The sequence below is a fragment of the Hylobates moloch genome, unplaced genomic scaffold (genome assembly GCF_009828535.3).
Source record: "Hylobates moloch isolate HMO894 unplaced genomic scaffold, HMol_V3 SCAFFOLD_19, whole genome shotgun sequence".
Lineage (NCBI taxonomy): Eukaryota > Metazoa > Chordata > Mammalia > Primates > Hylobatidae > Hylobates > Hylobates moloch.
This window is the reverse complement of record NW_026652294.1, coordinates 5,693,114-5,721,109: the sequence shown is the minus strand read 5'-3', so window position 1 is coordinate 5,721,109 and position 27,996 is coordinate 5,693,114. Positions and strand designations below refer to the sequence as shown.

The 27,996-nt window shown below is 51.3% G+C and overlaps 2 protein-coding genes across 10 annotated transcripts in view; one reads left to right on the top strand and one right to left on the bottom strand.

Moving 5' to 3' along the window:
* The window catches only part of SNRPD3 (small nuclear ribonucleoprotein D3 polypeptide), a 16,925-nt gene extending 5,047 nt beyond the window's left edge, over positions 1-11,878 (bottom strand). Inside the window, exons 1-2 of one of the 2 annotated variants that reach the window (XM_032139443.2) lie at positions 11,679-11,878; positions 9,984-10,127 (exon numbers count right to left, since the gene is read on the bottom strand). In XM_032139443.2, the coding sequence (XP_031995334.1) occupies positions 9,984-10,109 (126 nt within the window). In that variant the 5' untranslated portion in view covers positions 10,110-10,127; positions 11,679-11,878. Of the gene's footprint in view, positions 1-9,983; positions 10,128-11,521; positions 11,659-11,678 lie in introns of those variants that run through there. The other variant, XM_032139444.2, reaches the window with a different exon arrangement.
* GUCD1 (guanylyl cyclase domain containing 1) lies at positions 11,810-27,996 on the top strand. Of its 8 annotated transcripts, XR_009211056.1 has the most exons (7): positions 11,814-12,115; positions 19,346-19,430; positions 20,274-20,439; positions 21,342-21,433; positions 23,925-24,166; positions 24,907-25,402; positions 27,745-27,996. XR_009211056.1 is itself a non-coding variant. In XM_058431334.1 (6 exons), the coding sequence occupies exons 1-6, from the start codon at positions 11,926-11,928 to the stop codon at positions 24,999-25,001; spliced, it is 741 nt and encodes a 246-aa protein (XP_058287317.1). In that variant the 5' UTR covers positions 11,810-11,925; the 3' UTR covers positions 25,002-27,583. The 8 variants fall into 8 exon arrangements, 7 of the variants coding, with proteins under 7 accessions (XP_058287317.1, XP_058287316.1, XP_031995331.1 ...); XM_058431334.1 differs by lacking the exon at positions 27,745-27,996 and having other exon boundaries at positions 11,810-12,115; positions 24,054-24,166; positions 24,907-27,583; XM_058431333.1 differs by lacking the exon at positions 27,745-27,996 and having other exon boundaries at positions 24,907-27,590.

Genomic DNA, 27,996 nt, shown 5'->3' with positions numbered 1-27,996 from the left:
GTCAGCCCTTATTGTAGAAAGATGTGCTGTCTCTGCAGATTTCTGTCTGGCTAGTTGCCATCTTATACTCAGTCATTCTTTTCCTCAAGTGCTAACTGGCCACCCAGCCTCTGCTTGAACACTCAGCGAGAAAAGAACAACTATGGGCTGGGTGTGGTGGCTCATGTCTGTAATATCAACACTTTGGGAGCTCAAGGTGGGAGGATCACTTGAGCCCAGGAGTTTGAGACCAGCCTGGGCAACACAGTGAGACCTCGTCTCTATAAAAATTAGCTGGGTGTGGTGGCACGTGCCTGTAGTCCAGCTACTCAGAAGCTGAGGTGAAAGGATCACTTGGTTCTGGGAGGTCGAGGCTGCAAGGAGCTGTGATGGAGCCACTGCACCCCAGCCTGGGCCACAGAGCAAGATCCTGTCAAAAAGAAAACAAACAAAACTGTGCTCTGGGGCCGCCCCTGTTGTATACGAGCAGTTTCTAGAGGAATGGTTTCTAGAGCTTCCACCCACTATCCCTGTTCTACCTTCAGGGGCAACAGGGCTCCAATTCCCCATAAACCTTCTGCTCCAGGCTCCTCACTCCTAGCCTGTTATTAAATTTTCATCGAGTTCCCAAGTCCTTACCAATCCTTTTCTTCCCCTGAAGAATACCATAACCTCTAGTGCCACAAATGAATGCCAGGTTTATGGTCAGATTACCCAAGACAGAAACTGGATACAATTCAGGTTCAGCTGAATCTGACTGACAATTAAAATGTGTTTTGGGGCCGGGTGCAGTGGCTCATGCCTGTAATCCCAGCACTTTGGGAGGCCAAGGTGGGTGGATTACCTGAGACCAGTCTGGCAAACACGGTGAAACCCCGTCTCTACTAAAAATACAAAAATTAGCTGGGTGTGGTGGCAGGTGCCTATAGTCCCACCTACTCGGGAGGCTGAGGCAGGAGAATCATTTGAACCCGGGAGGCAGAGGTTGCAGTGAGCCGAAATCACGCCACTGTATTCCAGCCTGGGCAACAGAGCAAGACAGCGTCTCAAAAAACAAAAAACAAACCAAACAAACAAAAAATGTGTTTTGGGGACTGTGCCACACTCATGACTCTGTAGAAGACACAAAATAGGCCTAAAGACCTATAGGTGAGATCCAGCTCTGCCATTTGTCAGAAGTGTAACCCCACATATATCTCCAGGCTTCTCTGAGCCTCCGTTCCCTCAACTACAAAGTTGAGTTTCGAAAATACAAGACAACAAAGCCAACAGTTACTGAGCACTTATTAGACATCAAGTGCTGGCCCAGGTGATTTCCCCACGGCAGCTCATGTTACCCCACAAAATCCTACATGATAAAGAGATGAAGTGACATAGCCATTCAGAGGCAGATCTGTCCCCAGAAACCCATGCCCTTTCCCTCTATTCTCCTGCTTGAGGTCACACCATGCTTACATGGCCTGGCTGGAGTTTGAACCCAGTTCTGTCTAACTCACACTCTTAACCACTGCATCTGATCACATTTCCTGAAATTGTTAAAAAGCAAATCAGGCCAGGCACAGTGGTTCATGTCTGTAATCCCAGCACTTTGGGAGGCCAAGGTGGGAGGACTGCTTGAGGTCAGGAGTTTGAGATCAGCCTGGGAAATGTAACAAGATCCTATCTCTACAAAAATTTTTAACAATTAGCCAGGTGTGGTGGTGCATGCCTGTGGTCCCAGCTACTTGGGAGGCAAAGGTGGGAGGATGGCTGGAGCCCAGGAGTTCAAGGCTGCAGTGAGCTATGATTACAACACTGCATTCCAGCCTGGGCAACAGAGTAAGACCCTGTCAAAAAAAAAAAAAAAAAAAAAGTGAACAAGGCAAAGTATGTCTAAATGCTGTCTCTATTGCCTAGTACATAATAGAGACTCAGTACATGCTAAATCTGATTGACAGCTAAAATGTGTTTTGGGAGCTGTGCCACTGCTAAGCCACACTCCCTCCAGCACACAGGGGCACATCTCACTCCTTTCCTGACAGAAGCTGTTGCATAAGTCCAACAAGACTTAATCTAGGCATTTCCATAAATGAACTGTGTCCTGGCTGAAGCAGGAGAGTCCAGTGTCATCTGACTCCTATTTTAACCCTAACAACCAGGCTCACTACTGCTCTCGCTTTCCCTGCAGCACTGGCTGAGAACAGCTTGCTGTGGACAAAACCCCACAGTCTCACTGCACACACACCTGCTAGAGCTTGCTAATAAGCCTGACCTGTGTTTGTATCACAAGCCCAAGGCAGCAACTTTTGAGTGAATCAGATCTTAATCAACTCCAGGCAGGAACACCCAGTTTAATCAACTTTCCTCAGCAGCCACAATGAAACACATATGGTATAAGCCAGGTACCCAACTGAAATGACATCCTGAGGGGGAGAGAGAGAATCTCTGTAGCACAAAGTGGTGGGACTTTCTTAGATAGCTGGGGCCAAGATGGAGAAAGCTAGCTCCAGGACTGTGAAGGTGTGTTGGGGTGTCTCAGGCCTGTCAATACACCAGAAATGCATTCTTTAGGACGTTCTTTAGGACAATTTCACACATACACAAAGGCAGAGGCACTTGGTTGCCACTGCTATAATAGGAATATCAACTGAGGCCATCTACCTATCTTTGTTCTTAGGAAATACAAAAGTATTATGGGGTAGAGGAGCATGATGAATGCAATCCACTCACAAACAGTACAGGAAAAAAAAGTATACGGTAAGTTTAAAAAACTTGTATTCCTTCCACCTAGAGGGCTAGATGTCTAAAGAAATTCAATTACATTGAATTCGGAGATTTCAAAAACTTTCCTAGCAATAGTTATGGGCAATTTTCTGACCCAATCATGTGAGAGCTTCTTTTTTTTTTTTTTTGAGACGGAGTCTCGCTCTGTCACCCAGGCTGGAGTGCAGTGGCGCAATCTTGGCTCACTGCAAGCTCCGCCTCCCGGGTTCACGCCATTCTCCTGCCTCAACCTCTTCGAGTAGCTGGGACTACAGGCGCCTGCCACCACGCCCGGCTAATTTTTTGTATTCTTAGTAGAGGCGGGGTTTCACCGTGGTCTCGATCTCCTGACCTCGGGATCCACCCGCCTTGGCCTCCCAAAGTGCTGGGATTATAAGCGTGAGCCACCGCGCCCGGCGTGAGAGCTGCTTTTGGGTTCTCATTTTTATACAGTGACACAATACCATATTCCATACAGAGACCATTTTTCCAAAGATGGCTATTATATGCCACAGCCAACAAAACAGATTTCAAACAGTCCCATCAGTGATTGGGTGGTCATGTCGAAGCCCCAAAAGCACAATGTCTGCTTGTGCAGAGCTCTACACCACATTCTCCCACCAGAACTTCTAAGAATTAAGTCACTTTGAATGTAGTGAAATCGGTTTGACCATTACTCTCTGTATTTGCTTGTATTATTTATAATTTGGGTCCATTTTTATAAAACTGGGGACATATTTTGGAGTTTTGTTATTTTTCTCACTTATGCCAACAGCATTTTGACAGACATGCCATATCCTGCAGCTGATGCCCTATCCTGCAGCACTGGCCACCAGTGCTTGGCTTGCAGCTGTGGGAATGAGGAGAACAACAGCTCCCTGCCTTCTCAGCTTAACCTCAGATGCACACCCTCTGACCCAATAAGCACCATTTCAGGGACCTCATCCTGAGTTTCACATATACGTATTTCCTCTTCTTCCTTTAAAAAAAAAAAAAATATATATATATATATACACACACATATATATGTGTATATATACACATATATACATATACATACACACAGGCCGGGCGCAGTGGCTCACGCTTGTAATCCCAGCACTCTGGGAGGCCGAGGCGGGCGGATCACGAGGTCAGGAGATCGAGACCACGGTGAAACCCCGTCTCTACTAAAAATACAAAAAATTAGCCGGGCGTGGTGGCGGGCGCCTGTAGTCCCAGCTACTCGGAGAGGCTGAGGCAGGAGAATGGCGTGAACCCGGGAGGCGGAGCTTGCAGTGAGCCGAGATTGCGCCACTGCACTCCAGCCTGGGCGACAGAGCGAGACTCCGTCTCAAGAAAAAAAAAAAAAAAAGCCTATAAACATATATATACACACATATATACATATATATATACACATATATACATATATACACACATATATATACACACACACACATACATACACACATATATATCTACATATATATACATATACACACACACACACACACACACACACACACACACACACACACACACAACACACACACACACACACACACACACACACACACACACACACACACACATATGAGACAGGGTCTCACTATGTTGCCTAGGCTGGTCCCGAACTCTTGGGCTCAAGTGATCCTCCTGGCCCAGCCTCCCAAAGTGCTGGGATTACAGGCATGAGCCAATGTGCCTGGCCATATTTTGCATTTTCAAATGTCAAAAACAGTGCTAAGATAACAAGATACTTTAAAACTACTTGAGGGACCATAAAAGACAGGGTATTTTGTATGGAGATGTTGTCGAGGATATCATCTAATAGTGTCTCCTATATCTGAGTGCCAGGGAAATCCACACAATTGCTATTTTAACTTAAGAACAGTATGCATTTTGGAACTGATGATCTTCCCTGCTTAACCTTACACTGGAATATACGTTTATTCAATGTATAGAGATTCAGGTTTACATTTCTGGATACTGACTGCTTGGCTTCATTTTACATTCTACCCCAGCTTACCTACACCATGATCTATGTATCTACTTTTACTCTGCCATAGAATTTTTTTAATTTTAGAGAGAGGGTCTTGCTCTGTCACCCAGGCTGGAGTGCAGTGGTGCAACCAGAGCTTAATGCAGCCTGAACTGCTGGGTGGGCTCAAGTGATCCTTTCTGCCTCAGCCTATAGAGTAGCTGGGACTACAGGCATAAGCCATCACATCCAGATAATATATATATATTTTTTATTTTTTATTTTTGGAGATGGAGTCTCGCTCTGTCGCCCAGGCTGGAGTGCAGTGGCACGATTTTGGCTCACTGCAAGCTCTGCCTCCTGGGTTCACGCCATTCTCCTGCCTCAGCCTCCCGAGTAGCTGGGACTACAGGCACCTGCCACCACGCCCGGCTAATTTTTTTGTATTTTTTTTTTAGTAGAGACGGGGTTTCACCATGTTAGCCAGGCTGGTCTCAATCTCCTGACCTCGTGATCTGCCTGCCTCGGCCTCCAAAGTGCTGGGATTACAGGCATGAGCCACAGTGCCCGGCCCCACATCCAGATAATTTTTAAACCTTTTTTGCTTTTTGGAAGAGACAGGGTCTAACTATTTCTGAAAGAGGATAGAATAAAAAGTAAATACTAAAAGCCCAAAACAGGGCAGGTGTGGCTCAGGCCGGTAATTCCAATAATTTGGGAGGCCAAGGTGGGAGGATCGCTTAAGTCCAGGAGTGCAAGATAGCCTGGGCAACAGAGTGAGATACTCTATTTATCTTTTCCAAATCGTAGTGTGCTTGTGTGTGTGTGAGACTAGGTTTCACTCCATCGCCCAGGCTGGAGTGCAGTGGCACCATCATAGCTCACTGCAGCCTTGATTTCCTGGGCTCAAGTAATCCTCCCACCTCAGCCTCCACCTGAATGGCTGGGACTACAGGCATGTGCCACCACATCCGTCTATTTTATTTTTTTTAGAGACAAAGTCTTGTCATGTTGCCCAGGTTGGTCTTGAACTCCTGGGCTCAAGTGATCCTCCTGCCTCAGCCTCTCAAAGTATTGGGATTATAGGAGTAGCCACCACATTTTGTCCCACCCCACTTTTATAACAGAAAATGTTATTGAACAAGCAAGGAAAAGTGCTAAGAGGATGTTCTCATTCCCAAAAGGCAGAATGATTGGATCTGGGAAGGACAGACAAGCCTCACAGCCTGAGATGTGCTGAACAAACTAAACTTTTAGTGCTCCGAGTTCACCCACCACCAGCTTTAGCTACGCCACAGTCTGCTGGCTCTTATGTGCCTAGGTTTTGGTAGACCCAGTGAGGCCTCTACATCCTGTTACGGGCTAAATTGTATCACTCAAAAAAATTCATTGTTGAAGTCCTAATACCTAGTACCTCAGAATGTGATCATATTTAGAGACAAAAAATCTTTACAGGCCAGATGTGGTGGCTCATGCCTGTAATTCCAGGAGTTTGAGAGACCGAGGCAGCAGGATCACTTGTGGCCAGGAGTTTGAAACTGGCCTGAAAAACATATCAAGACTCTGTCTCTACAAAAAAATTTAAAAATTAGCCAGGTATGGCGGGGCACACTGGTAGTCCTGGATACTTAGAAGACTAAGGTGAAAAGATCTCTTGAGCCCAGAAGTCCAAGGCTGCCATGAGCTATGATCAAACCACTGCACCCCAGCCTGGTCAACAGAGCAAGGCTTAATCTCAAAAAAAAAAAAAAAAAAAAAAAAGACTGGGTGCAGTGGCTCACGCCTGTAATCCTAGCACTTTGCGAGGCCAAGGTGGGCAGACTGCCTGAGCTCAGGAGTTAGAGACCAGCCTGGGCAATGTGATGAGCCTCCATCTCTATTAAAAATACAAAAAAATATTAAAATTAGTGGGGTATGGCGGCCCACGCCTGTAACCCCAGCTACTCAGGAGTCTGAGGCAAGAGAGTTGCTTAAACCCGGGAAGACGGAGGTTGCAGTGAGCTGAGATCGTGCCACTGCACTCCAGCCTGGACGACAGAGCAAGATTCTGTCTCAAAAAAAGGGCCAGGCACAGTGGCTCACGCCTATAATCCTAGCACTCGGGAGGCTGAGGCAAACTCAGGAGTTTGAGACCAGCCTGGGTAACACAGGGAAACCCTATCTCTACTCAAAATACAAAAAACTAGCCGGGCATAGTCCCAGCTACTCAGGAGGCTGAGGCATGAGAACTGCTTGAATCGAGGAGGCAGAGGTTGCAGTGAGCTGAGATCATGCCACTGCACTCCAGCCTGGGCGACAGAGTGAGACTGTCTCAAAAAAAAAAAAAAAAAAAAAAAAGCAAGCAAGCTGGGCATGGTGGCTCACATCTGTAATCCCAGCACTTTGGGAGGCCGAGGCGAGCAGATCATAAGGTCAGGAGTTCGAGACCAGCCTGGCCAATAAGGTGGTCTGTCTCTACTAAAAATATAAAAATACAAAAATTAGCTGGGCACGGCGGCAGGTGCCTGTAGTCCCAGCTACTTGGGAGGCTGAGGCAGGAGAATCGCTTTAACTTGGAAGACAGAGGTTGCAGTGAGCCAAGATTGCGCCACTGCAGTCCAGCCTGGGTGACAGGCAAGACTCCAGCCTGGGTGACAGGGCAAGGCTCCATCTCAAAAAAAAAAAAAAAAACTTTATAAACATAATTATGTTAAGATGAAGTCATTAGAGTGGGCCCTAATCCTACATGCATGGTATCCTTATAAGAAGAGATCTGGACAGAAACACTACAGAGGGAAGACCAAGTGAAGACACAGGAAGAGAGCCATCTATAAACAAGGAGAGAGGCCTGAAACAGATCCTTCCTTCGCATCCCTCAGAAGAAACCAGCCTTGCCAACACCTTGATCTCAGACTTCCAGCCTTCAGAACTATGAGAAAATAGGCCGGGCGCGGTGGCTCACGCTTGTAATCCCAGCACTTTGGGAGGCCAAGGCAGGCGGATCACGAGGTCAGGAGATAGAGACCACGGTGAAACCCTGTCTCTACTAAAAATACAAAAAATTAGCCGGGCGTGGTGGCGGGCGCCTGTAGTCCCAGCTACTCGGAGAGGCTGAGGCAGGAGAATGGTGTGAACCTGGGAGGCGGAGCTTGCAGTGAGCCGAGATTGCACCACTGCACTCTAGCCTGGGCGACAGAGCGAGACTCCGTCTCAAAAAAAAAAAAAAGAACTATGAGAAAATAAATTTGTGTTGTCTAAGCTGCCCAGTCTGTGAAACTTTGTTATGGTAGCACTAGCATACAAATACAAGCAGGGAGGCAGGTGGCTGCCCCCGACCATTGGTCAGGCATGTGACATCCATCTACTCATTTCCTCTGCACTATGGTTCCTTCTGAGGCCAAGGTGCTATTTTTATCCCTGATTTAGAGGAGGGACCAGAGGATGAAGGAGATCCAAAGCTAAGCTCACCCCAAGTCACCCTAGGTGGCAGGCTGCAAGCTGATTCCAGGTCTGTTGGACACCAAAGTCTGTGCACTTTGTGTCACGTTGACTGCATCTCTGAATGGCTACCAAGGTTATCTGGTTAGACACCGTCACGTTACGGATGGGATGACGAAGGCCCTGGAAACCCAGCAAGTTGTCCAAATACATACAGCTAGTTGAACAAACCCATTAAGATTCACTAACCCAAGTCTTGCATTCTCCTTACCAAATTAAAGTACCTTAAAGTGGATGAGCATGCCTTAAGCCAGAGGACTGGATATATGAGAGATGATAAACTTATCTACCCTCAATAGATAAACTGATCTATTGACAGTAATCCAATAAACCTGAGTCACCAGAGGTCTACTTCTCTGCATTCAGGGAACTGACCAAGCTTGTCAACCTCGCAGGAAGATGACAGACGCTCAAAGCTACAGAAAAATCACAAATAAATGAACCCTGCAAACCAATGGATGGTCAGGATGCCTGACCGTGGTGTAAGGTGCTTTACCTCTCTGACCTTCTCATCTGGAAAAAAGCAATAGGTATCATATGTTGAACACTTACAGTATGTGAGGCACTGAGTAGCTGTTGCACACATACAGCTCATCTGATCTTTGTAAAAGTCCTGGGGGTGTGGATATTACCCCTGTGGCAGTCTTAAGGGTGTGCTGCTCAGATCTCCCTTCAAAAGAGAACAGGCTATGAGGAATGCAGGCAGCCGACAATCTCCATCTTTGTAGTCTACCATGGCATTCAACTTGAGGCTACTCTCTCCCCACGTTGCCAGCCAATGGCCTGAACACACCGGGGGTGCTAGTCCACCCATTTCTGCCCCATGCTAGACTCTTCTAACGAGCAATCGCTGCCTTGCTGAGATTTCCTCAAAACTACGCTGTAGTCTAAGTCTCTTCCTGCTCAATCCTCCTTCCTTTCCCCTCTCATTTCACCAGTCAGACCAGCATCACAGACTGAAAGTTTCCCTGCCTACTACTGTTTCCTTGCTCTTTTATCCTTTATTGTCATTTCCCCCAATAAATACCTTGCATAATTCTGTCTTGGCATCTACATCAAAGAACCCAAAATAATACCACCCCCATTTTACAGATGAGAAAACTGAGTGGTTAATACATCTGAGGTCATATAATTAGGATTCAAACCCACATCTCTCTCTGACTCCCAAGTCCAAGTTCTTAACCAGTGGTTTAAAGAACAAAGAAAGTGTGAAGATACAACTGAAAAACAATGCTATAAAAATTCAGATGACTATGCAAAAGGCAAAGTTGGGCCATGAGAAGGACACCATATCAGGAAACTACTCCATTATTTATCATCAGAGTGATGAGTCCTTTAATCTCATTCTCCCTATTTTATGGATGACAAGACTATCACCAAACCTGCTTACCTCACGAGGTAGTTGCAATAATCAAATGAGACTCCTCCTCCAAAAGAAAAGGGAAACACACACAGTATGTGAGAAGATTCTGCTAATCGCAAAGCAAGTGGAGGCAAATGGATAACGGCCCTGAATCTGAAGGATTCTACTGAAGGAAGTAGCACTTCTCCCAAATAGACCCCCAAATTTGGGGATGGAAAAAACAAAAAGGACAAAGTAAAATATTCCAAACCTCCAAGTGGCTTTTCTGCCTCAAGACTATGTGTCTCGTTCATGCCCACATCCCCAGAGCCTATAACAGCACCTGACTGGTATGCATTAGGCGCTTAGGAAATCATTGCTGAATGAGAACAATTTCCAGAGACCCTCAACCCACACTTTTCTGTCCTTCAAGACACAGGGCCATTCCTCCCACACAGCCTCACATGCAAAGCAGAATACCTGGCAGTTCATGTTGTCCTCTGCTTCAATGAGCTTCCCCCGATATACTTCACCGGTGTTCGTCTCACATGTCACAATGTGGCCCTCGGCCTCATGCAGTACTTTAATTGGCACACCAATAGACATCTTGGCAGGAAGAGAGTTCTACAGTGAGAGAGACAACAGTCAGTTCATCTTTCAGAGTCTGAGAAGGCATGCAGCACACATCATGCTTCCTTCAAGGCCTGGCACTCCATAAAACTTAGCAAAAACGCCAAAGCTGCATTTTCTACCAAAGGAAAAAAAAAAAAAAAAGCTCAGCTCCTGGCTTGGAGGAAACTATCTGGCAAATATGTGCAAGATGTGGGGTGAGGAGGAATGGTGGGGTGGACAGAAGGAAAACTAGGAATGAAAAGAGAGCAACTCCCATCGACCATGTGTCCCTGCTACCCTATGTCCCGTAATCTTCAGCTAAAGGACCATTAGCCAATACTGTGCGTGTCAGCGGAGGGGGATTGGAATGTTAATTTGTTGCACTGTTATTTGTCAACCCTTAATTGTAGATGATTACATTTTGAGAATAATACAGGCCTGAGCTGTCCAATACAGTAGCTCATGTCCACACGTAGCTATTTAAATTAAACTTAACTAAAACGCAATAGAATTAAAATAAAAAAACCCAGTCCCTCAATCCCAGTGGCCATATTCCAAGTGCTCAACGGCCACATGTAGCTAACGGCTACCCTATGGAAGGTGCAGATACAGACCAAAGGACCATGCACATCTAGGAGAGCAGGCTGTACTTTTAATTCAGCCCTTTAACCCTTCACTTATTTTATTATCAAGGATATTGAGAAAATATCAAAGTGACAACGTGCTATATGCAGGAAATGCTTGTCATGGAGGAAAATCAGGGAAAGCACCTGACTTGACCTAATCAAAAGCATCAAGCAGTTAACTTTTTATTGAGATGAGCAACGACTCAAAGTTGGAACGTAAGTGCACCTAAGACAGGAGAACATGAGGTTGAAAGGACAGGCTCCTTTGGTGAGGATCCCTGGCTTTCAGCCTTAGGAGTCTAAATTTTATGCTGAAGGTAGTGGGGAACCACTGCAGAATTACAGGTAAAGAATGATGCAATGAAAAGATAGCAGCATTTATTTACAAAATGGATAGAACGTAAGGTTTAAAAGCAGAGAAACTTGTTAAAACTTCTGCAACAGTTAAAACTGCTGCAACAGTGTGGAAAGCATGAGGGGACTGCTGCCTGAAAGGGGACTGGGGCAGAGATGCAAAGAACTTTTTTAAAAATGACCGGCTGGGCGCGGTGGCTCACGCCTGTAATCTCAGCACGTTGCAAGGCCGAGGCCGGTGGATCCCTTGAGCCCAGGAGTTCGAGACCAGCCAGGGCAACATGGTGAAACACCGTCTCTAATTAAAAAAAAAAAAAAAAAAAAAAACCTCATAGGATTTGGGGGAAGAAGATAGTCAACCAGAAATGACTTCGAGATACAGAATGTGAGAAGCATGCACGTCGAGGGGGAAGCTAATGAACTTACTTCCAGGAGCTAGTGAGGCGACGCTGATGTTTGGGTGGCCCAAGCTTCCCGCTTTCTTCCCTCCCCGAGCCCCGCAGATTTCCATGCAGCGAGTCTTTCTCCAGCCCCTGGCCCCTCACAGGCGCCTCGACCTCCCCTCGCCCGTCCCCAGCCTCACCGGCTCTGGCCTACTTTTCCTTCTCTTCGGTGCGCTGCGAAAGATGCTACGGGGAAGGCGTGCGTCAAGCGAATGGCGGGCCCAGCTCCCAGAATTCCACTCGTTCCCAAAATGCTGCGCACAGGGCCCGCCTCCTTTCTTTCCCCAGTGTTGAGCGCGGTCTCGCCTCCGCTTCCTCCTCACTCCGCCTGCCGGCTGGGAAACTAGGGCACCAGTACGATAGTTCCGGTACCGGAAAAGAGGGCTGATGACTGGGCCCGGGGGCCGGCAAAGAGCCAGAGAGGGTGGTCACACTTCCAGGCACCCCACACCAATGACAGGCTGGACGGCAAGGCGGAGACCCGGGGCTTGGGCCCTCAGACCGGGGACAGCAGGAGGTTGGGCCAAGGGCCGGGACTTCCCCTCACAATTTAATTTGTTGATCCCGGCACCGCCAGGTAAGGGGCGCCCTGAGTGAGGCTAGGTATCTGGTACGGATAAAGTTAGGTATAGAGTAGAGCGGCTGCCGGCTCAGGGTCATCCCTAAAGACAGTTGGAGGAGAGTTGCTTGGAGCCTCGGGGATGCACTGGGCGAGACCAGGGCTTACACCTAAGACTGGCAAAGGAGCGGGACCCAGCAGAGGCGGGGCTTGCTGAAGGGACGAGCCTCTGTTCGGGAAATGCAAGGGCTTTGGGGCGTGGCTCAAGGAAAGGGGCGTGGCTTCCGGGGCCCGCGTCCCGGTGGGCTGTGCGTCTGCGCGAGGATTGGGCGGGAGGGCGGGGCCACTCGACGCTGAGGCGGCGAATGGCCGGAGCAGACTTAAATCAGGAGGCTGGGGACCTCTAGGATTAAAGTTTGGGGCGGGGTTTAGGGAGGGGGCGGGGCCTGCAGATTCGAGACCTGGAAGGGCTGGGGCGGGGTTTGGGGCGGCCCAGCCGCCGCCTCCCGTTCTCCCCTCCGCAGCGGCGGCGGTGGCGGAGAAGGAACTCGACGCGCACCTACCGCCCTCCCGCCCCAGCCGAAGCGGAAGCTGTAGCCCGCTCTGGGCCGGGGCCATGGGCGCCCCGCGCCGCCCGGGTCATGAGGACGGAGGCGGAGGCAGCGGGGCCGCCGCTCGAGCCCGGTCAGTGCCTGTCTGTGGGCCCAGTCTTCACCCTAGGAACGAAGGGGACCCCGCCCTAGAGCGGGGCAGGGTCCAGCCGCGCGACCTTGGGCCGACTCCCGCCTCGCCCCCACACCCGCCTGGTTCCAGTCAGTGGGGGTTTCCTGACACTCGCAGGATTGCCACCCTTGTCAGCATGGTGGGAGGGTCCGGGTAGCAGGGGCGCCACCTTCCCCAGAAGCGAAAAGTCCTGCTGGAGCCACCTTCGGAGCTCCCGTGCCGTGGGAAACCGTGGAGGACTGAGGCTGGGAAGGGCAGGAAACTGGCCGAGAGCACCGAGCAATGGAAGGGCTGGTGCCCTGGCCTCCCAGACTCGGCGTTTTGTCTTGCTCTTGTTCTTCACCCTCTGGTTCTCTCTGCCACGCGGTAGCCTGAGCCCCTTTGGGGCGGAGACCCGGACTGGTATTCAATGTCTTGGCCGTTAGTTTGTTTGCCCAAGACGTAGGGAAAGGGGAAGACGTGATTCCTGTCCTGCTGAAGGCGCGGGGTTGATGACAAACGGAGTGCTAGCTAGTAAACTCTGAAGTGAAGTGCCAACTGTGGAAGAGGTCAACAGCATGTGGGACCCTGACCTTCAGGTGTCACTCCCAGGGAGTGTTCTCTTTTGTGTTTGCTGTGTGGAGTTGGTGGGGGATTTACATCCCTCCTCCTCCAGTTGTCTAGCCCTGTGGTCTGAGACAAGATACTTGCCTTTCCTGAGCCTCAGGAGGAATGGCTTACATTCACAGGGAGTGTGTTCTATGAGGCAGGCGCGCGCTGCGCGCAGTTGTTTACATGCAGTGCCTCATTAATCCTCATAACGACGCAGTGAAGTAGGTGCCCACTGTGATTTGGACTTTTGCAGCTGAGCAGACTGAGTCTGAGATGGGTTAAGTATTAAAGGCTAGTGCACTGCTTGCCTTCCTTAGTGACAACCACTAACTGAGGTCAGGCCAGGGCCTTCCAGGCAGCCCTTTGGCTCCAGGCAGCAACATCTGGCTGTGGCTTTGTGTTCAGAAGGCTAAAGCTGTTGTGGGGACAGATGCCAAGGCCTCGCCTAACCTTATCACTCCCAACATGAGCATCTCTAGGTCCGATCCGCCCTTGCCGAGACTGGAGATGGCCCTGTGGGGCCTGCCAGGCCTCAGAATCAAGGAGTTCTAGAGCGCAGGGCAAGAGGAGGAGGGGCAGCTGAGTCTCTGAGAGAGAGCTGCTGTCTTGTGCCACATTTTACAGCTGGACACGGAAAGGCATGGACAGTCATAGCCTGGAAGAAGATAGCCCAGCTAGTCAGTGTCACAGCCCAAGCCACAGAGTAAGGAGGGAGCCTCACACAGAGGGCTGTAGTCTGGAAGCCTGGGGGAGGAGGGGTGCAGAGCAGTGAAGTGACAAGTAGGCCTGGGCATCTCAAGGTATGAAGTCTTTTTGGAAAACGCCTTTCATTCCCCAAGCATATCTAAGTGCCTACTCTGGGCTGAGGGTTGGAAGGAGGCAAATGCAACCTCATCCCCATCTACCACTGAAGAATTCTCATTCTGTGCAATAGGGCAAAGCAGATGCCTCTTTAAGGACTCCATATTAAGGGGCCCTGAGAGTGAGAGGGATTAGAGCATGGAGACAACATTAACATTTCATTTCAGACTAAGGAAAGCTTGTCCAGCCCGCTGCTTGTAACCCAGGACGGCTTTGAATGCAGCCCAACACAAATTCATACACTGTCTTAAAACATTATGAGATTTTTTTTCTGCAATTTTTTTTTTTTTTTTTAGCTCATCAGCTATCATTAGTAATAGTGTAGTTTATGTGTGGCCCAAGACAATTCTTCCAGTGTGGCCCAGGGAAACCCACTGGAAACTCCTAGACTAAGGGATGTGCAAGAGCAAAAGCTGGGGAGGAAACAGTATGAGTAGAGAAAAACAAAAAGGCAGTGTGTGGGTGCTGTGAGGGGTTCTTGAACAGGCAGGCATTCACCGTGACAGCACAACATCCTGCATAGAGCTCTCCCACTGCTCAGCTCTTTATGAGTCCTTAGGGGTCAGGGCTTGGGTGGGTCTTTAGTTACCTTTGTGTCCCCAGAGCCTAGCAAACAGTGAGGGCTTAGTAAGTTCATTTCCTCTGGCCTGGCACAGTAGCTCACCCCTGTAATCCCAGCACTTTGGGAGGCCAAGGCAGGAGGATTGCTCGAGCCTAGGAGTTTGAGACCAACCTGGGCAGCATAATGGGACCCCATCTCTACAAAAAATTTTTTAAAATTATCTGGGTGTGGTAGCCAGTGTGCCCATAGTTCCAGCTACTCGGGAGGCTAAGGTCAGAGGATCCCTTGAACCTGGGAGTTCAGGGCTGCAGTGAGCTCTGGTCATACCACTGCACTCCAGCCTGGGCGACAGAGTGAGACCCTGTTTCAAAAGAAAACAAAAAGTTCATTTTTTTCTTTTCTCTTTTTTTTGAGATGGAGTCTCACTCTGTCGCCCAGGCTGGAGTGCAGTGGCGTAATCTTGGTTCACTGCAACCTCCGCCTCCCAGGTTCAAGCGATTCTCCTGCCTCAGCCTCCCGAGTAGCTGGGATAAGAAGCTCTGGCCTCTGCCTGGCTAATGTTTGTATTTTTAGTAGAGACAGGGTTTCACCATGTTGGCCAGGCTGGTCTCAAACTTCTGACCTCAAGTGATCCACTTGCCTTGGCCTCCCAAAGTGCTTGGATTACAGGTGTGAGCCACTGTGCCTGGCCTAAAAAAGTTTATTTCTTCCAGCAAATATTTATTGAGTTACTACTAAACATTCAACACCAGCAACTGAGAATAACAGTGAACAAGATCAGCAAGTTTCCTGCTGTCTCAGTTCATTTGTGCTTCTATAACAAAATACCTGGGACTGGGTAATTTAGAAACAATAGAAATTTCTTTTTTTCTTTTTTAGAGATGGAGGTCTCACTATTTTGCTCAAACTGGTCTCAAACTCCTTGGCTCCTCTTGCCTTGGCCTCGTGAGTAGTTGGGATTACAGGTGTGTGCCACCGTGCCCAGCTCTAGAAATTTAATTCTTCACAGTTCTGGAGACTCTGAGGTCCAAGATCAAGGCGCTGGCTGGCAGGTTCTGTGTCTGGTAAAGGTCTGTTCCTTGTAGATGGTGCCACCTACGTGTCCTCATATGGTGGAAGGAACAGAAAGGGCATGAACACTATGCTTTTACATGACAGAAGAACAGAAGGGCAAAAAAAATGGCCTATGCTAGTTTCCTCCAGCCCTTTTATATGGCACTAGTTCACTGATGAGGGCAGAGCCCTCCTGACTTCCCAAAAGGCCACACTTCTTATTTATTTATTTATTTATTTATTTATATTTTTGGTTGTGGATATCTTCCGCACCCATCTCTTCATACCACCACAATGGACATTAAGTTTTAACATAAATTTTGGAGAGGATACCATAGCACCTGCCTTCAGGAAGCTTGCCGTCTAGAGAGAGAGTGGCTTGATGCTATTGTTACTTTTGCCAAGCACTGTGAAGGAAACGAACAGGATGCTGTGAAGGAGAGTCCCCTCGTTTCTCAAAGGCTTAGTCAGAAAAACCTCTAAGAAGAGATTTTGAGCTGGGACCTGAATGACTAGAAGGGACACAACCTTGAGAACAGCCGGGAGAGAGTTTCAGACAGAGGGATCCTCACATGCAGACGCCTTGGGGTAGAATGAAGCCTTGATGAGTTCACAGGTTAACTAGACCACAGGTGAGGGTGGCCAAGATGAGGCTGGTGGGCCAGGTTAGGCAGGGCCTCGGTAAGGGGTGAGAACCTTATTCCAAGAGCAGTGGGAAACTGAATGGGAATCCCTACAGCTGCTGTATGTAGAGGTGGGAGAGGTGCTGGGCGTGGAATTTGGGGCAGGGACATGCAGGGGTCAGTGCCACTGAATCCTTGGCAGTGATAGCAGGGGAATATGTGAGCACCTTGAGTGAACGGCCTGGGTATCTTTTGGAGGCATCTGGGTTAAGAGGAAGGAAGAGAATGAGGCCTCAGTCCAGCCTGGGCTTAGCATACCGGGCCCCAGCTGGGGGCAGGTTCACATTATTAGCACCTGCAAAGGGCTTTATAGATGTTCTTGTCCTTAGTGTTCACATCACCCTGCAGGCTGGCATCTGGTAGTCCATTTCACAGAGGAAGAAGCAGGCACAGAGAGGCCAGGCAACTCAGCTAGCAGGTGGCCTGCTTTGCTCATGCCATTGTGCCTTCCATGGGCCCTGCTGCACATGGAGTAGAAAGACACCAGGAGCAGTGATAGGTCCCTGCCTCCTGGGAACATATAAGCAACACAGGAGGGCACAGACAAGCTCAATGCAAGGGCCGCATCCTAGGAGGCAAAGTGTGAACTCAAGCCTGGAGAAGTACAGATGAGTGAAAGGGTGTAGCCAGTCTGTGATCAGGGAAGGCCCTGGAAATGGTGGCCTCTGAGCCAGGCCTTGAAGGCTGGGGAAGGTCAGACATAGGAAGGGAGGAACTTGGGATTCCAAGGCTGGTAGGTTGGAAAGGCCAGGACAGATCCCAGGACTAGTGAGTGGCCGTCTTAGATGGCGCACACAGGGAAGTGAGAGGAACTGGGGCTGGCACAGCAGGAGGGCTCCTGGGGTGGCACTACACAGAGCTGGTCACACAGTCCAGGAGAGACCTGCCAGATGGGGAAACAGTGTGGGCTGAGTGTTCACGTGCTGAATGAGTGTCATGAGTGAGTAACAGCAGAGATAAGTCTCTTCCTCTTTAGACTCTGAACTTTGTCCAGGTTCATGAGGTGGCTACGGAGGAGGGTCCTGCATGCCACATGCCCATTTGCCCCACCTCAGGGCCTTAGCACATGCTGTTCCCCCATCCCCTCTAAGGCACACCCCCACCGTTTCCCCCAGCCTAGGCCTCTATTTTGCTATGTTTGCTTATTTTTGCTATCCACCAGGAGAGTGACTTTGTGTCACTCACTGCTGTATCTCCAGTACACACGCCAGGCACTTAACTAGGCTTTTGGGACTAGTTGTTGACTGAATGACTGAATCAGACCAAAGTCCCCCTGTTTAGGGATGGCCAGACTCATTCCAGCAAGAGGAAGTCAGCTGCCCAGCCCACAGCCAGTCAGCAGTGGCACAGTTGGGACTGGAACGCTAGGTCAGGCCCCTTCTGCTCCACCTCACAGCCTGGCAAAGACAGACCGCGAGGTCGCCCGGGGTTGGTGGGGGATGGAGCTCACAAGAATATTCCATATGCCGCATAGTTTACGTGACAGTTCCCTTCTCCTGGCTGTGGTCTCACACCCTGGTGGTCCTGGGGTCTTTGGAGTCAAGCAAACCTCCAGGGGCCTCATGAACTCAGATAAATTATCTGCTGAGTGCCTCCCATGTGCCAGCCCCGGAATGACAGCAGGAAACAAAACAGCCCCTGCTGACCAGGTGGGATGGCTCACGCCTGTAATCCCAGCACTTTGGGAGGCTGAGGTGGATCACCTGAGGTCAGGAGTTCGAGACCAGCCATGGACAACATGGTGAAACCCCATCTCTACTAACATTACGATAATTAGCTGGGCATGGTGGCGCACGCCTGTGGACTACAGGCTACTTGGGTGGCTGAGGCAGGAGAATTACTTGCCACCCGGGAGGTGGAGGTTGCAGTGAGCCGAGATCATGCCATTGCACTCCAGCCTGGGCGACAGAGCGAGACCCCATTGAAAAAAAAAGAAAAAGACCCTGTCCCTCCTCCTCAGAGCTCCCACCAAAAGAAGGGCTTTGAGTAGGCATGGTGGGCAGTGAGTGCACATGTGGGTCACTGGGCCTGAGAGGGGCAACACTGGAGAAGTGACATCCAAGGGCAGGAGTTAGCTCAGGCACCTGGGAAGCCAAGTATGTCCAGGCAGAGGAACCAGGTGTGCAAAGACCCCCGGGGTGTGAGGGATTGTGACAAGCAAAGGCAAGGGTGCAGAAGGTGCTAGGGCAGCAGCCATGGAGGTGTTGTCTTTTTTTTTTTTTTTTTTTTTGAGACGGAGTCTTGCTCTGTCCCCCAGGCTGGAGTGCAGTGGCGCGATCTCGGCTCACTGCAAGCTCCGCCTCCCGGGTTCACGCCATTCTTCTGCCTCAGCCTCTCCGAGTAGCTGGGACTATAGGCGCCCGCCAACACGCCCGGCTAATTTTTTTTTTTTTGTATTTTTAGTAGAGACGGGGTTTCACCGCGTTAGCCAGGATGGTCTTGATCTCCTGACCTCGTGATCCGCCTGCCTCGGCCTCCCAAAGTGCTGGGATTACAGGCTTGAGCCACCGCGCCCGGCCGGAGGTGTTGTCTCAAGGAATGTGGGACCCAGCTCACTGGAGGATTTTCAGCTGGGCTGACCTGCTCTGGCCGGTGTTTTGGGGAGATCACTGCTATTGTAGGAGCCTGGATTTGAGGGGATTCCTGAAGGATTGTGGGAAGGTCCCTGAGCAGCCCTGCAGGGTCTAGGCAGGAGGCAGTGACACTGGCTCCCATGAGGGTGGCAGTGGTGGGCTCTGCGCTGAGGGTCTGTGACCTCCCTCTGTTTCTGCACAGGGGACTTTGTACAGCTGCCTGTGCCCGTCATCCAGCAGCTCTACCACTGGGACTGTGGCCTGGCCTGCTCCAGGATGGTGCTGCGGTGAGTGGGGCCAGGGCTGGGGCCCCAGGTGCTCCCCATCTACATCTTCTGCTCTGGCTTGGGAGAGACCTGGGTGGGATCCATTGTCCATGTAGCTGTCTTTCGTTGGGGCTTGCAGGAGGCCAAGCTTCTACCTGGTCCTAGTCCCATCTGCAAAAGCAAGCAAGGGGTGGACCAGGCCTTCCAGGTCTCCATGATAGTAATGCCTGGGGGCTTGGGGTGGCCAGGAAGTCCCAGCTGCCCAGGCCTGTCCTACAAGGCAGTTCTGTGACTGGGACAGGAGGCCCTCCACCCCCCAGCCTCTGGCTTCTGGGAGAATGGGGTGCTGACCGTTAAGCTGAGGCTGTGTGAATATCACAGAAACCTGGACAGTGAGATCCAAGAGGAACTGTAGCCGTCACCTTGTACAAGAGTTTTTCATTTGGCTTCCTGGAACCCCAGGGCAGCTGCATCTTCATCTGTTTTACATCCTGGAAATCCCAGCAAGATAAAATTCAACAAGGGTTCTTTGCCTAAAACTTTGAAAACCACTGATGTGATCAGGGACCTCATCTTAGAGATGAAGCTAAAGAGAGGCCAGAGAAGACAACGACTTGCCCAAGGTCACAGACCCCAAGACACGAGAGATGTGAGAAGCAGAGTCCAGGCCTGCAACTCTGGAGCCAGGACAGTGCCCCAGGCAGCCTGGGCAGTGTGTGGGCAGGACCTAGGGTCTCATGATGAAGGAGGGAGACTTCTGGGGAATGGGACCTGTGACGGGGCTCTTGGGCCAGTGGGTGGAGGGGGACTCGGACCAGTTGACCCTCAAGAGCAAGCTGAGCTCCCCAGCGCATCTGCCTGCAGGTACCTGGGCCAGCTGGACGACAGTGAGTTTGAGAGAGCCCTGCAGGAGCTGCAGCTGACCAGGAGCATCTGGACCATCGACCTGGCCTACCTGATGCACCACTTTGGCGTGAGGCACCGCTTCTGTACCCAGACCCTGGGCGTCGACAAGGGCTACAAGAACCAGGTGAGCGACCAGCCACCGGGCCTTCCCATGTGGGGCCACACAGAGGTATAAGGCCACCTGGTTCCAGTAGTTGGAAGAGGGAGCAGTCAAGGGCTAGACACCCAGGTAGATACCCAGGTGTGCAGAGACCAGGGAGCAGCAGCAGAGAGGCTATAGGCAGGATTTGGGAGCCAGTCAGAGCAGGTGCCCTTGCAGTCTGGCCTGCCCAGAGGATCTGAGTACTAAGTCCTGGCTCCTGTCTGCCTGCCTTCTACAGCCCTCAGAATGTGCAGAGGCCACTTCCTATGTTCTTTCCTACTGTCCTCAGCACAAGGCAGGCCCAGGGCCTCTGAGAACATCACTGACCTCATCCAGCCATCATTTGCACATTTTTTTACCTTTCACCAGGTGAGCCAGCTTTTAAGCTGTATAATTGGTAGTCTAGAAGAAAACCAAAATACCGTCTTTTCTTTTTTTTACCTTTTGAAAAATAATGCCAACCTAGCCATGCCAGCAAAGTGTGTTCCGTGGACCACACCTAGCTAAGCCAAGCTGTAGCTGAACTATCCCAGGTGGCTCAGCCTCATCTTCCTTGCTTATTCGCTATGGGCTCCTGCTTATGCCTGCCAGAGTGTACAAGCCCAAGGGTGATCGACCCTCCCCAGAGAGCTGACCTGAACCCAGCTGCCCACCCCTCTCTCAAGCATCATCCTCATGCCTCTGGGTGTTCCTGCTTCCCTGCTCCTGCTTAGGACAGACAGCTTTCTGATCGGGCTTGCTGCATGTACCGTCTGCCCTGGCAGGTGGGGCTCCTCTGCCCTCCTGCTGTCTCTGCCTCTGTAACATGCTCTTTAGTTCCTTCATCTAAATGGAGTGAAGGCAGCCTGGGTGGTGGCCACTCCAGCCCCCTCTTCTCTGTTCAGTCCTTCTACAGGAAGCACTTTGATACAGAAGAGACCCGGGTGAATCAGCTGTTTGCACAAGCCAAGGCCTGCAAGGTGCTGGTGGAGAAATGGTGAGCCCCCCAACCTTCCTACTTGCCCTTCCTCTCACGCCTGCTCACCCACAGATCTGCAGTTGGGAGGCCTCAGGATGGTGTTCAGGAAATGCTGGGACTCTGGAGCCAGGCAGAACTGGCTACCCGGGTGGCTGTGGGCACTGACTTGCCCCCTTGAGCCTTGGTTTATGGAGATCACTGGGGCTACATGACCCAGGCTCTGACCAGGGGTGGATCCTGAGCAGGTGCTGGAGGGATAGGTGAGTGAGAGAGATTGCACCTAGCCCTTGGGTTGCTTGCAGAAAGACAGCATGGGACAGAACACAGGACCCCTAATGAAAGGGCGATGGCCTAAGAGGAATGTGCTGGTGCAGTGATTGACAAGGGATGGGGAGCAGGGAGGACCCAGTGTGTAACGGCTGCTGTGACCTTACAAGGGCCTCCCCTTCTCATCTGTATGCATTGGGTCTGGATTCTGGAAGACCCTGGGTGCAGTTTGCCCAGATGTGGGTCGCATTCTTTTCTGGGCTACATGGTAGTGGGGCTCAGACCTGCTGCCTCTAGGTCCTGGACAGGCTCTTCTCAGATTTTCCCTCTTTGCAGATTTATATTTTCATTATTGACGTACTATAATCACATGATAGGTGATTTAGAAAATGGGGGGTTGGGGGCTGGGTGCGGTGGCTCATGCCTGTAATCCCAGCACTTTGGGAGGCTGAGGTGGGCAGATCACGAGGTCAGGAGATCGAGACCATCCTGGCTAACACGGTGAAACCTCATCTCTACTAAAAATACAAAAAATTAGCTGGGCGTGGTGGCAGGCACCTGTAGTCCCAGCTACTTGGGAGGCTGAGGCAGGAGAATGGCGTGAACCCGGGAGGCAGAGCTTGCAGTGAGCCGAGATTGCGCCACTGCACTCCAGCCTGGGCAAGAGAGCAAGACACTGTCTCAGAAAAAAAAAAGAAAGAAAGAATATGGGGGGGTGGGATCTCCATTCATACTATGACCACATGGGCACATGTTGGAAGGAAAGGCAGCAAATGTTTATTTAGCAGCCCTCAACAGGTGCTGTCTCCTTGAGTGGGAAAGCTGTTGCTGTCTCTGTTTCTCGGGGGAGGAAACTGAGGATGAGAGACACCCAAGGTCACCCCCAGCATCTTGGCCATGCCATGATCTGAACGCATGCTTGGTATCCCTTGAAGCCTGTAGCTTTTCCTTCCAGCCAAGCCCCTGCTTTTTCCCTATAGCTGAAATCCCACTCCTGTGCACTGCCACTGGGAACTCAGCCAGCTATTTTGTTTCAAAGACCAAATGGAAAAATGGCATGTTTCTTCGGCCAAGGAAGCAATCCAAACTGCCACGTGACTCAGCTGAGGCTGAGCCAGGCCACGTGGTACTGATGCTGCCACTCCTAAGGAGGGCCCCAAGTGGGTGAGCAGCCCCTCCAGCAAAGATGCAGGAGGCCCTGGCCTAGAGCTCCCCCTGCCCACAGCCCCATCTGCCCTCTGTCCCTCTGGGTGTTTTCTTTTCTTTTTTTTTTTAAGAGACAGGGTCTTACTCTGTCATACAGGCTGTAGTGCTGTGGTGCAATATTGCAATATAGCTCACTGCTACAGCCCCAGGCTTAAGTGATCTTCTTGCCTCAGTCTCCCGAGTAGCTAGAACCACAATCTTGTACCACCACGCCCCACGCCTGGTAAATTTTTAAATGTTTTTGTAGAGACAGGGTACTGCTATGTTGCCCAGGCTGGTCTCTAATTCCTAGGCTCAAACGATGCTTCCACTTTGGCCTCCCAAAGCACTGGGATTACAGGCGTGAGCCACTGTGCCCAGCCCTGCTCTAGGTTTTCATTTGGATTTGCTGCCTAGTGGAAGGCACAGGATGGGGCAGCGCCTTCTGCCAGTGAGGGAGGCTCCAGGCAGATGTCATTGCTGAACTGGAGCTCCCCTGGAAGCAATGTGGCCCAGCCCTTCCTGGGCAGCCCCTTCTGCCACCAAGAGCCTTAGAAAAAAAGTAAAATAGCTCTTTCAGGGAAGCATTTGGTTTTGAAAGTGTCTGAGCCACGCTTGGCTCAGATTTGGGGGATTAGATTGGGCTGGCAGTTTTCAATGTAAACCACACATGATTTAGGGTAGAGGAGAGACAGGGCTGGGCAAAAAGAATTCACTAACCAGGCTGGGGTGCAGTAGGAGGATGGTTTCTGTGTGCTGCTCTAGTGGCCCTTGACTGGACCCACCTGGAGCTGAATTGCTCTCCCCGTGAAGGGCCTGACAGGGCCAGCTCATCTTTGTGCACATTCAGACACACACACGCACACACCCCGCACCAGTCTCCTGCTTGGCTCTAGGCTGAGCCTGGGCCACAGTGACAGAGCAGGGAGTTCAGGGCAAAGGGAAAAGGAGCCGATCCCCAAGCTTTGTAACAGAGAAACAGGCACAAGCAGGGATCCAGTTGAGGGATGGGGAATGGGGGCCCAGCAGCACCAGCTGACTCCCCTCCTGCCCACAGCACAGTGAGTGTAAAGGACATCCAGGCGCACCTGGCTCAGGGCCACGTGGCCATTGTGCTGGTGAATTCGGGGGTGCTGCACTGTGACCTGTGCTCCAGCCCTGTCAAGTACTGCTGCTTCACCCCCAGTGGCCACCGCTGCTTCTGCCGCACTCCTGACTACCAGGGCCACTTCATCGTGCTGCGTGGCTACAACCGGGCCACTGGCTGCATCTTCTACAACAACCCAGCCTATGCCGACCGTGAGTGGTGGGTGGGGTGGGTGAGGCAGAGTGGTCTACATTCACTGTTCTGTATGCCCAGTGCCCATGATTCCCACCCATTCAATCTAGTGTGGCCAGGGCCTCCCTCCCTACCTTTTCCCCAAAGCCCCTGCTCCTCCTGGGCTCTTGTCACTGGGGCCACCCCTCAGGCCATGCAGGCAAACCTGCTGCAAACTGTGCCAGCCTCCTCTACACTCTGACCACCTCTCCCTCCCACACCACAGGCCCCACGCCACTGCCCAGGTCCCTGCCTTACCCTTTCATGCTGCCCAGGCTGCACCCCTCCCCCAACCCCCAGGATGGCCAGCACATTCCTCAGAAAGAAAAGCCTGGTCAGACCCAGCCCCTGCTCTAGACCCATCCTGGCCTGCCTACTGTCCTCCGGGCACAGGGAAGGGCTGTCCTGATGCTCATAGACTGGATTCACATAGACAGCCCCTGGACAGACACCCTGATCACATAGACTTACACCGTCTGTGTGGCCTGGAGCACGTTTCTTTCCCTCTCTGGGCCTTTCTCCAACTGCTGTATTGGGGAGGAGTCAGAGAAAGCTCATGAAGACCAGGATGGGCAAGGAGAGCTTCCTGGGGGTGGAGGACTTGAGAGGAATGGCCACACGGATGGGACACAGACCTCACCCAGCTCCCCTGGGCACTGTGTTTGTGGGGTAGGTGCTCTCTTACAACCCACTGACCCCGTTCTGCCTTCCCCACCCCCAGCAGGAATGTGCAGCACTAGCATCAGTAACTTTGAGGAGGCCAGAACCAGCTATGGCACAGATGAGGACATCCTCTTTGTCTACTTGGACAGCTGACAGCAGGAGCCTGGTGTGCCTAGGCCCTCGGACCCCATCCCCACCCCAGCCGGGCCCACTCAGGATGCCCTGGCCCAGGCCTGGGGCTGCTGGCGTTGGAATGTGGAACTGCAGCCTCAGCCCATCTGGCAGAGCCCCAGGAACTCTGGGAGACTGTGGCACAGCTGCTTTGTCTGCCAGTGCCATGTGTTGTCATGTTGCTCACCCCAAGCACCTGCTGGCTCTTGGAAGCATACCCCAAGACCCCAAGCCTTGACTCCAGCTGTGCCCACAGGAAGTCCAGTCCCAACAGTGCGCTTGTTGCCTTTGAGCCAGATCCATGGCAATGGTCTCCCCACAGACCGCAGGACTGAGCCTGGAGAGAGAAGTCGCTTGACGGATGCCACTTGTCAGGACAGTATGTGAGTGTCTGGAGACAGCATAGCTGACCCTAATACCCCAGGGCTGAGGACCCCTCCAGGCCCCTCTCTCCTGGAAGTGCTGCATATGCCCCTGTGCCCAGTGGTTGACACCACCACCTCCTGCCTACCCATGGGCCCAAGTTTCAGTGGCTCATTACAGGGTGTCTGGCCCCTGCCACCCAGCATAAACACACCTCACAGCTGCCCTGCCATGCAGAGCCCTGGCTGCTGGAGACTCTTAAACCCCCCACAGCCCTCCAGGTCCTCCAGCTCTGTCAGATGGAGGGCTCTCAGGGGTGTGGCCTGGGCCTAGATCCCACTGGTAGGCCTCGTGGCTGGCAGCAGTGTGTGCTCTGGGAGTAAACAGCTGCCCTAGCCCCAGAGGGATCCCTGCACCCAGGACTCCTCCTGACACCAGCCTAAATCCTGACAGCAGGGTCTGCCCTCTGAGTGTGGTGAGCCCCTAGTCCTTTAAGGTTGGCTGCTAAGGCCCGTGTTCCAAAGCAACGGGCGGGGGCAGCCTGCAGCTGCCCACTCAACCTGGTCTTCACACCAGGTTGCACAGGATACTGGGTCTCGTCTATCTTGACGGAGAAGAGGGGTTCCTGCCCAGGATCTTACAACACAGCAAGTAGCATAGAGCTCTTTCCTTCCTCTTTTTTTGGCAGAGGTTGGGGTCAGGGGTTGTTTCTTTGAGATTTGTTTTCATTTTTGAGGGATAATCACCTTCAAGTAAAACAGTGATAGCAAGAGTGAAGGTACTTTGGAACCACTAACACCTCTCACAGGGCAGTTAGCCAGCTCAAGTTCTTTTTCAGAGGAAGGGACTTGGCCAGCAGTTTAAGTACCTGCCCCTTCACCTCTCAGACGAGGCAGCTGACAAGGCAGCTGGCCCAGTCTGGGGAGTCTGTCCAGGACAGTGGTGGAGCTGGGTCTTGAACCCCAGTCTGCACCTAAAAAACTAAAGGAAATGGATCTTTTTTTTTTTTTTTTTGAAACGGAGACTCACTGTTGCCCAGGCTGGAGTGCAGTGGCACGATCTTGGCTTACTGCAACCTCCGCCTCCTGGGTTCAAGCGGTCCTCCTGCGTCAGCCCCCCAGTAGCTGGGACTACAGGTGCGTGCCACCATGCCCGGCTAATTTTTTTGTATTTTTAGTAGAGACCGGGTTTCGCCATGTTGGCCAGGCTGGTCTCGAACTCCTGAGCTCAGGTGATCCACCTGCCTCGGCCTCCCAAAGTGGGAAATGGGTCATTTTCAAAGGGGCAATAGTGATACCATCCCTGCACTCCTGGGTCCTGCTCTTCCAGTGCCTGAGGCATGGCATGGTGGCAGCTGTGCCCCTGCCCATTGCTTTGGAGCACAGATGACTCTGGGGGCAGAGGTGGGCTCTGTTTAGGAGGGCAGTCAGACCACCCAGCCAAATTGCTTCTCAACCCTAGACAAAGCCTTTGGCCAAGAGGGAGGTGCTGTTAGCTGGGCAGCCCTTCTGGGTTTCAGAGACCGGTGTTGGCTCTAGACTGGTCTCATCTCCATTGCCTTAATGCCAGGTGGCCCAGGAGTACCCATGCACAGCAGCTGTGGGGTGTGGGCATCTTCAGGTGGTGTTCTGGTAAAATGGTTGGAATAGCTATATGAAGGAAACCAGTGGGAGGAAATGAAGTTTTCAGGATGGTGGGATGTGATTCAGACAGTGCACATGCTGTTAGGGCTGTCACTAGGGAGTGGCCTTCATGGAGGGTGGTAACAGCACCTCAGTCCATCCAAAATGTTTAGAAACACTCAGTCTCTGGTCCCAGAGGATGGCTTCTCAGGGCATGCCACAAGTTAAAGGTCACCTGCCTGAAAGATGAATGAGAAAGCTGCCCATTCTCAAGACCCATCTGCCTAGGGAGGGTCACAGAGGCAGGATGTAAGACACACTGTGTTGCATTCTTGCACAAGTCATGAAAATGGGGCCAGAGAGAGAGCCTGGACATCAGGGACTTTTGCCCACAGCACATGACACCCACAGCTGCCCAGACTGTCCACATGCTGGGGACCAGCACAGCACCTGAAGCCATGTGGGACAGTGGGCTTTGTTCATTCTAGCCACGGGGATGAAAGGGATCTTTTGCATTGCAGAGATTTTATATATATATTTTGTTTGTAATGAGCCATTCTCAATAAACATTATTCTCACTGCAAAATGGTGGTAGCCCCTGGCTGGCCTTTGTGAAGCTGTGTTGATCTGCAGAATTCCTGTCCCTTCCCAAGTTCTCAGCATGAGCACATGGGAACCTAGGTCCTTGTCTTGCCATACCCAGTTTAGCTGGGACTGGAATCCTGTTTTCTGTTTTCTAGGGCCATATCCATCCTGTTCAGGCCTGGATGCTTGTGCCTGTCCTGGACATGCAGTACTAGAGGTACAAGGGCCTTGGGGCTCAGCTCAAGTGAACTGCAACAAATGCAACTACAGGAGACACAACAGAATGAAGGAGATGTTGAAGCAGGAGAGACGAAAGTGGGTGGGATGGTGAGTGCTGGGTGGAACTGGCTGCTCAGAGTATGCAGAGTTGGCGTTGAGGTAGACAGACCAAGAGTGCAGTAGCGAGA

Bases quoted from the DNA above. Each gene is read 5' to 3' on its own strand.
- GUCD1 (XM_058431333.1), top strand. From the start codon at position 11,926: ATGACTGGGCCCGGGGGCCGGCAAAGAGCCAGAGAGGGTGGTCACACT. The intron at 19,431-20,273 runs GTGAGTGGGGCC...ATCTGCCTGCAG, and splicing joins TGCTCCAGGATGGTGCTGCG to GTACCTGGGCCAGCTGGACG. The intron at 21,434-23,924 runs GTGAGCCCCCCA...TCCTGCCCACAG, and splicing joins AAGGTGCTGGTGGAGAAATG to CACAGTGAGTGTAAAGGACA.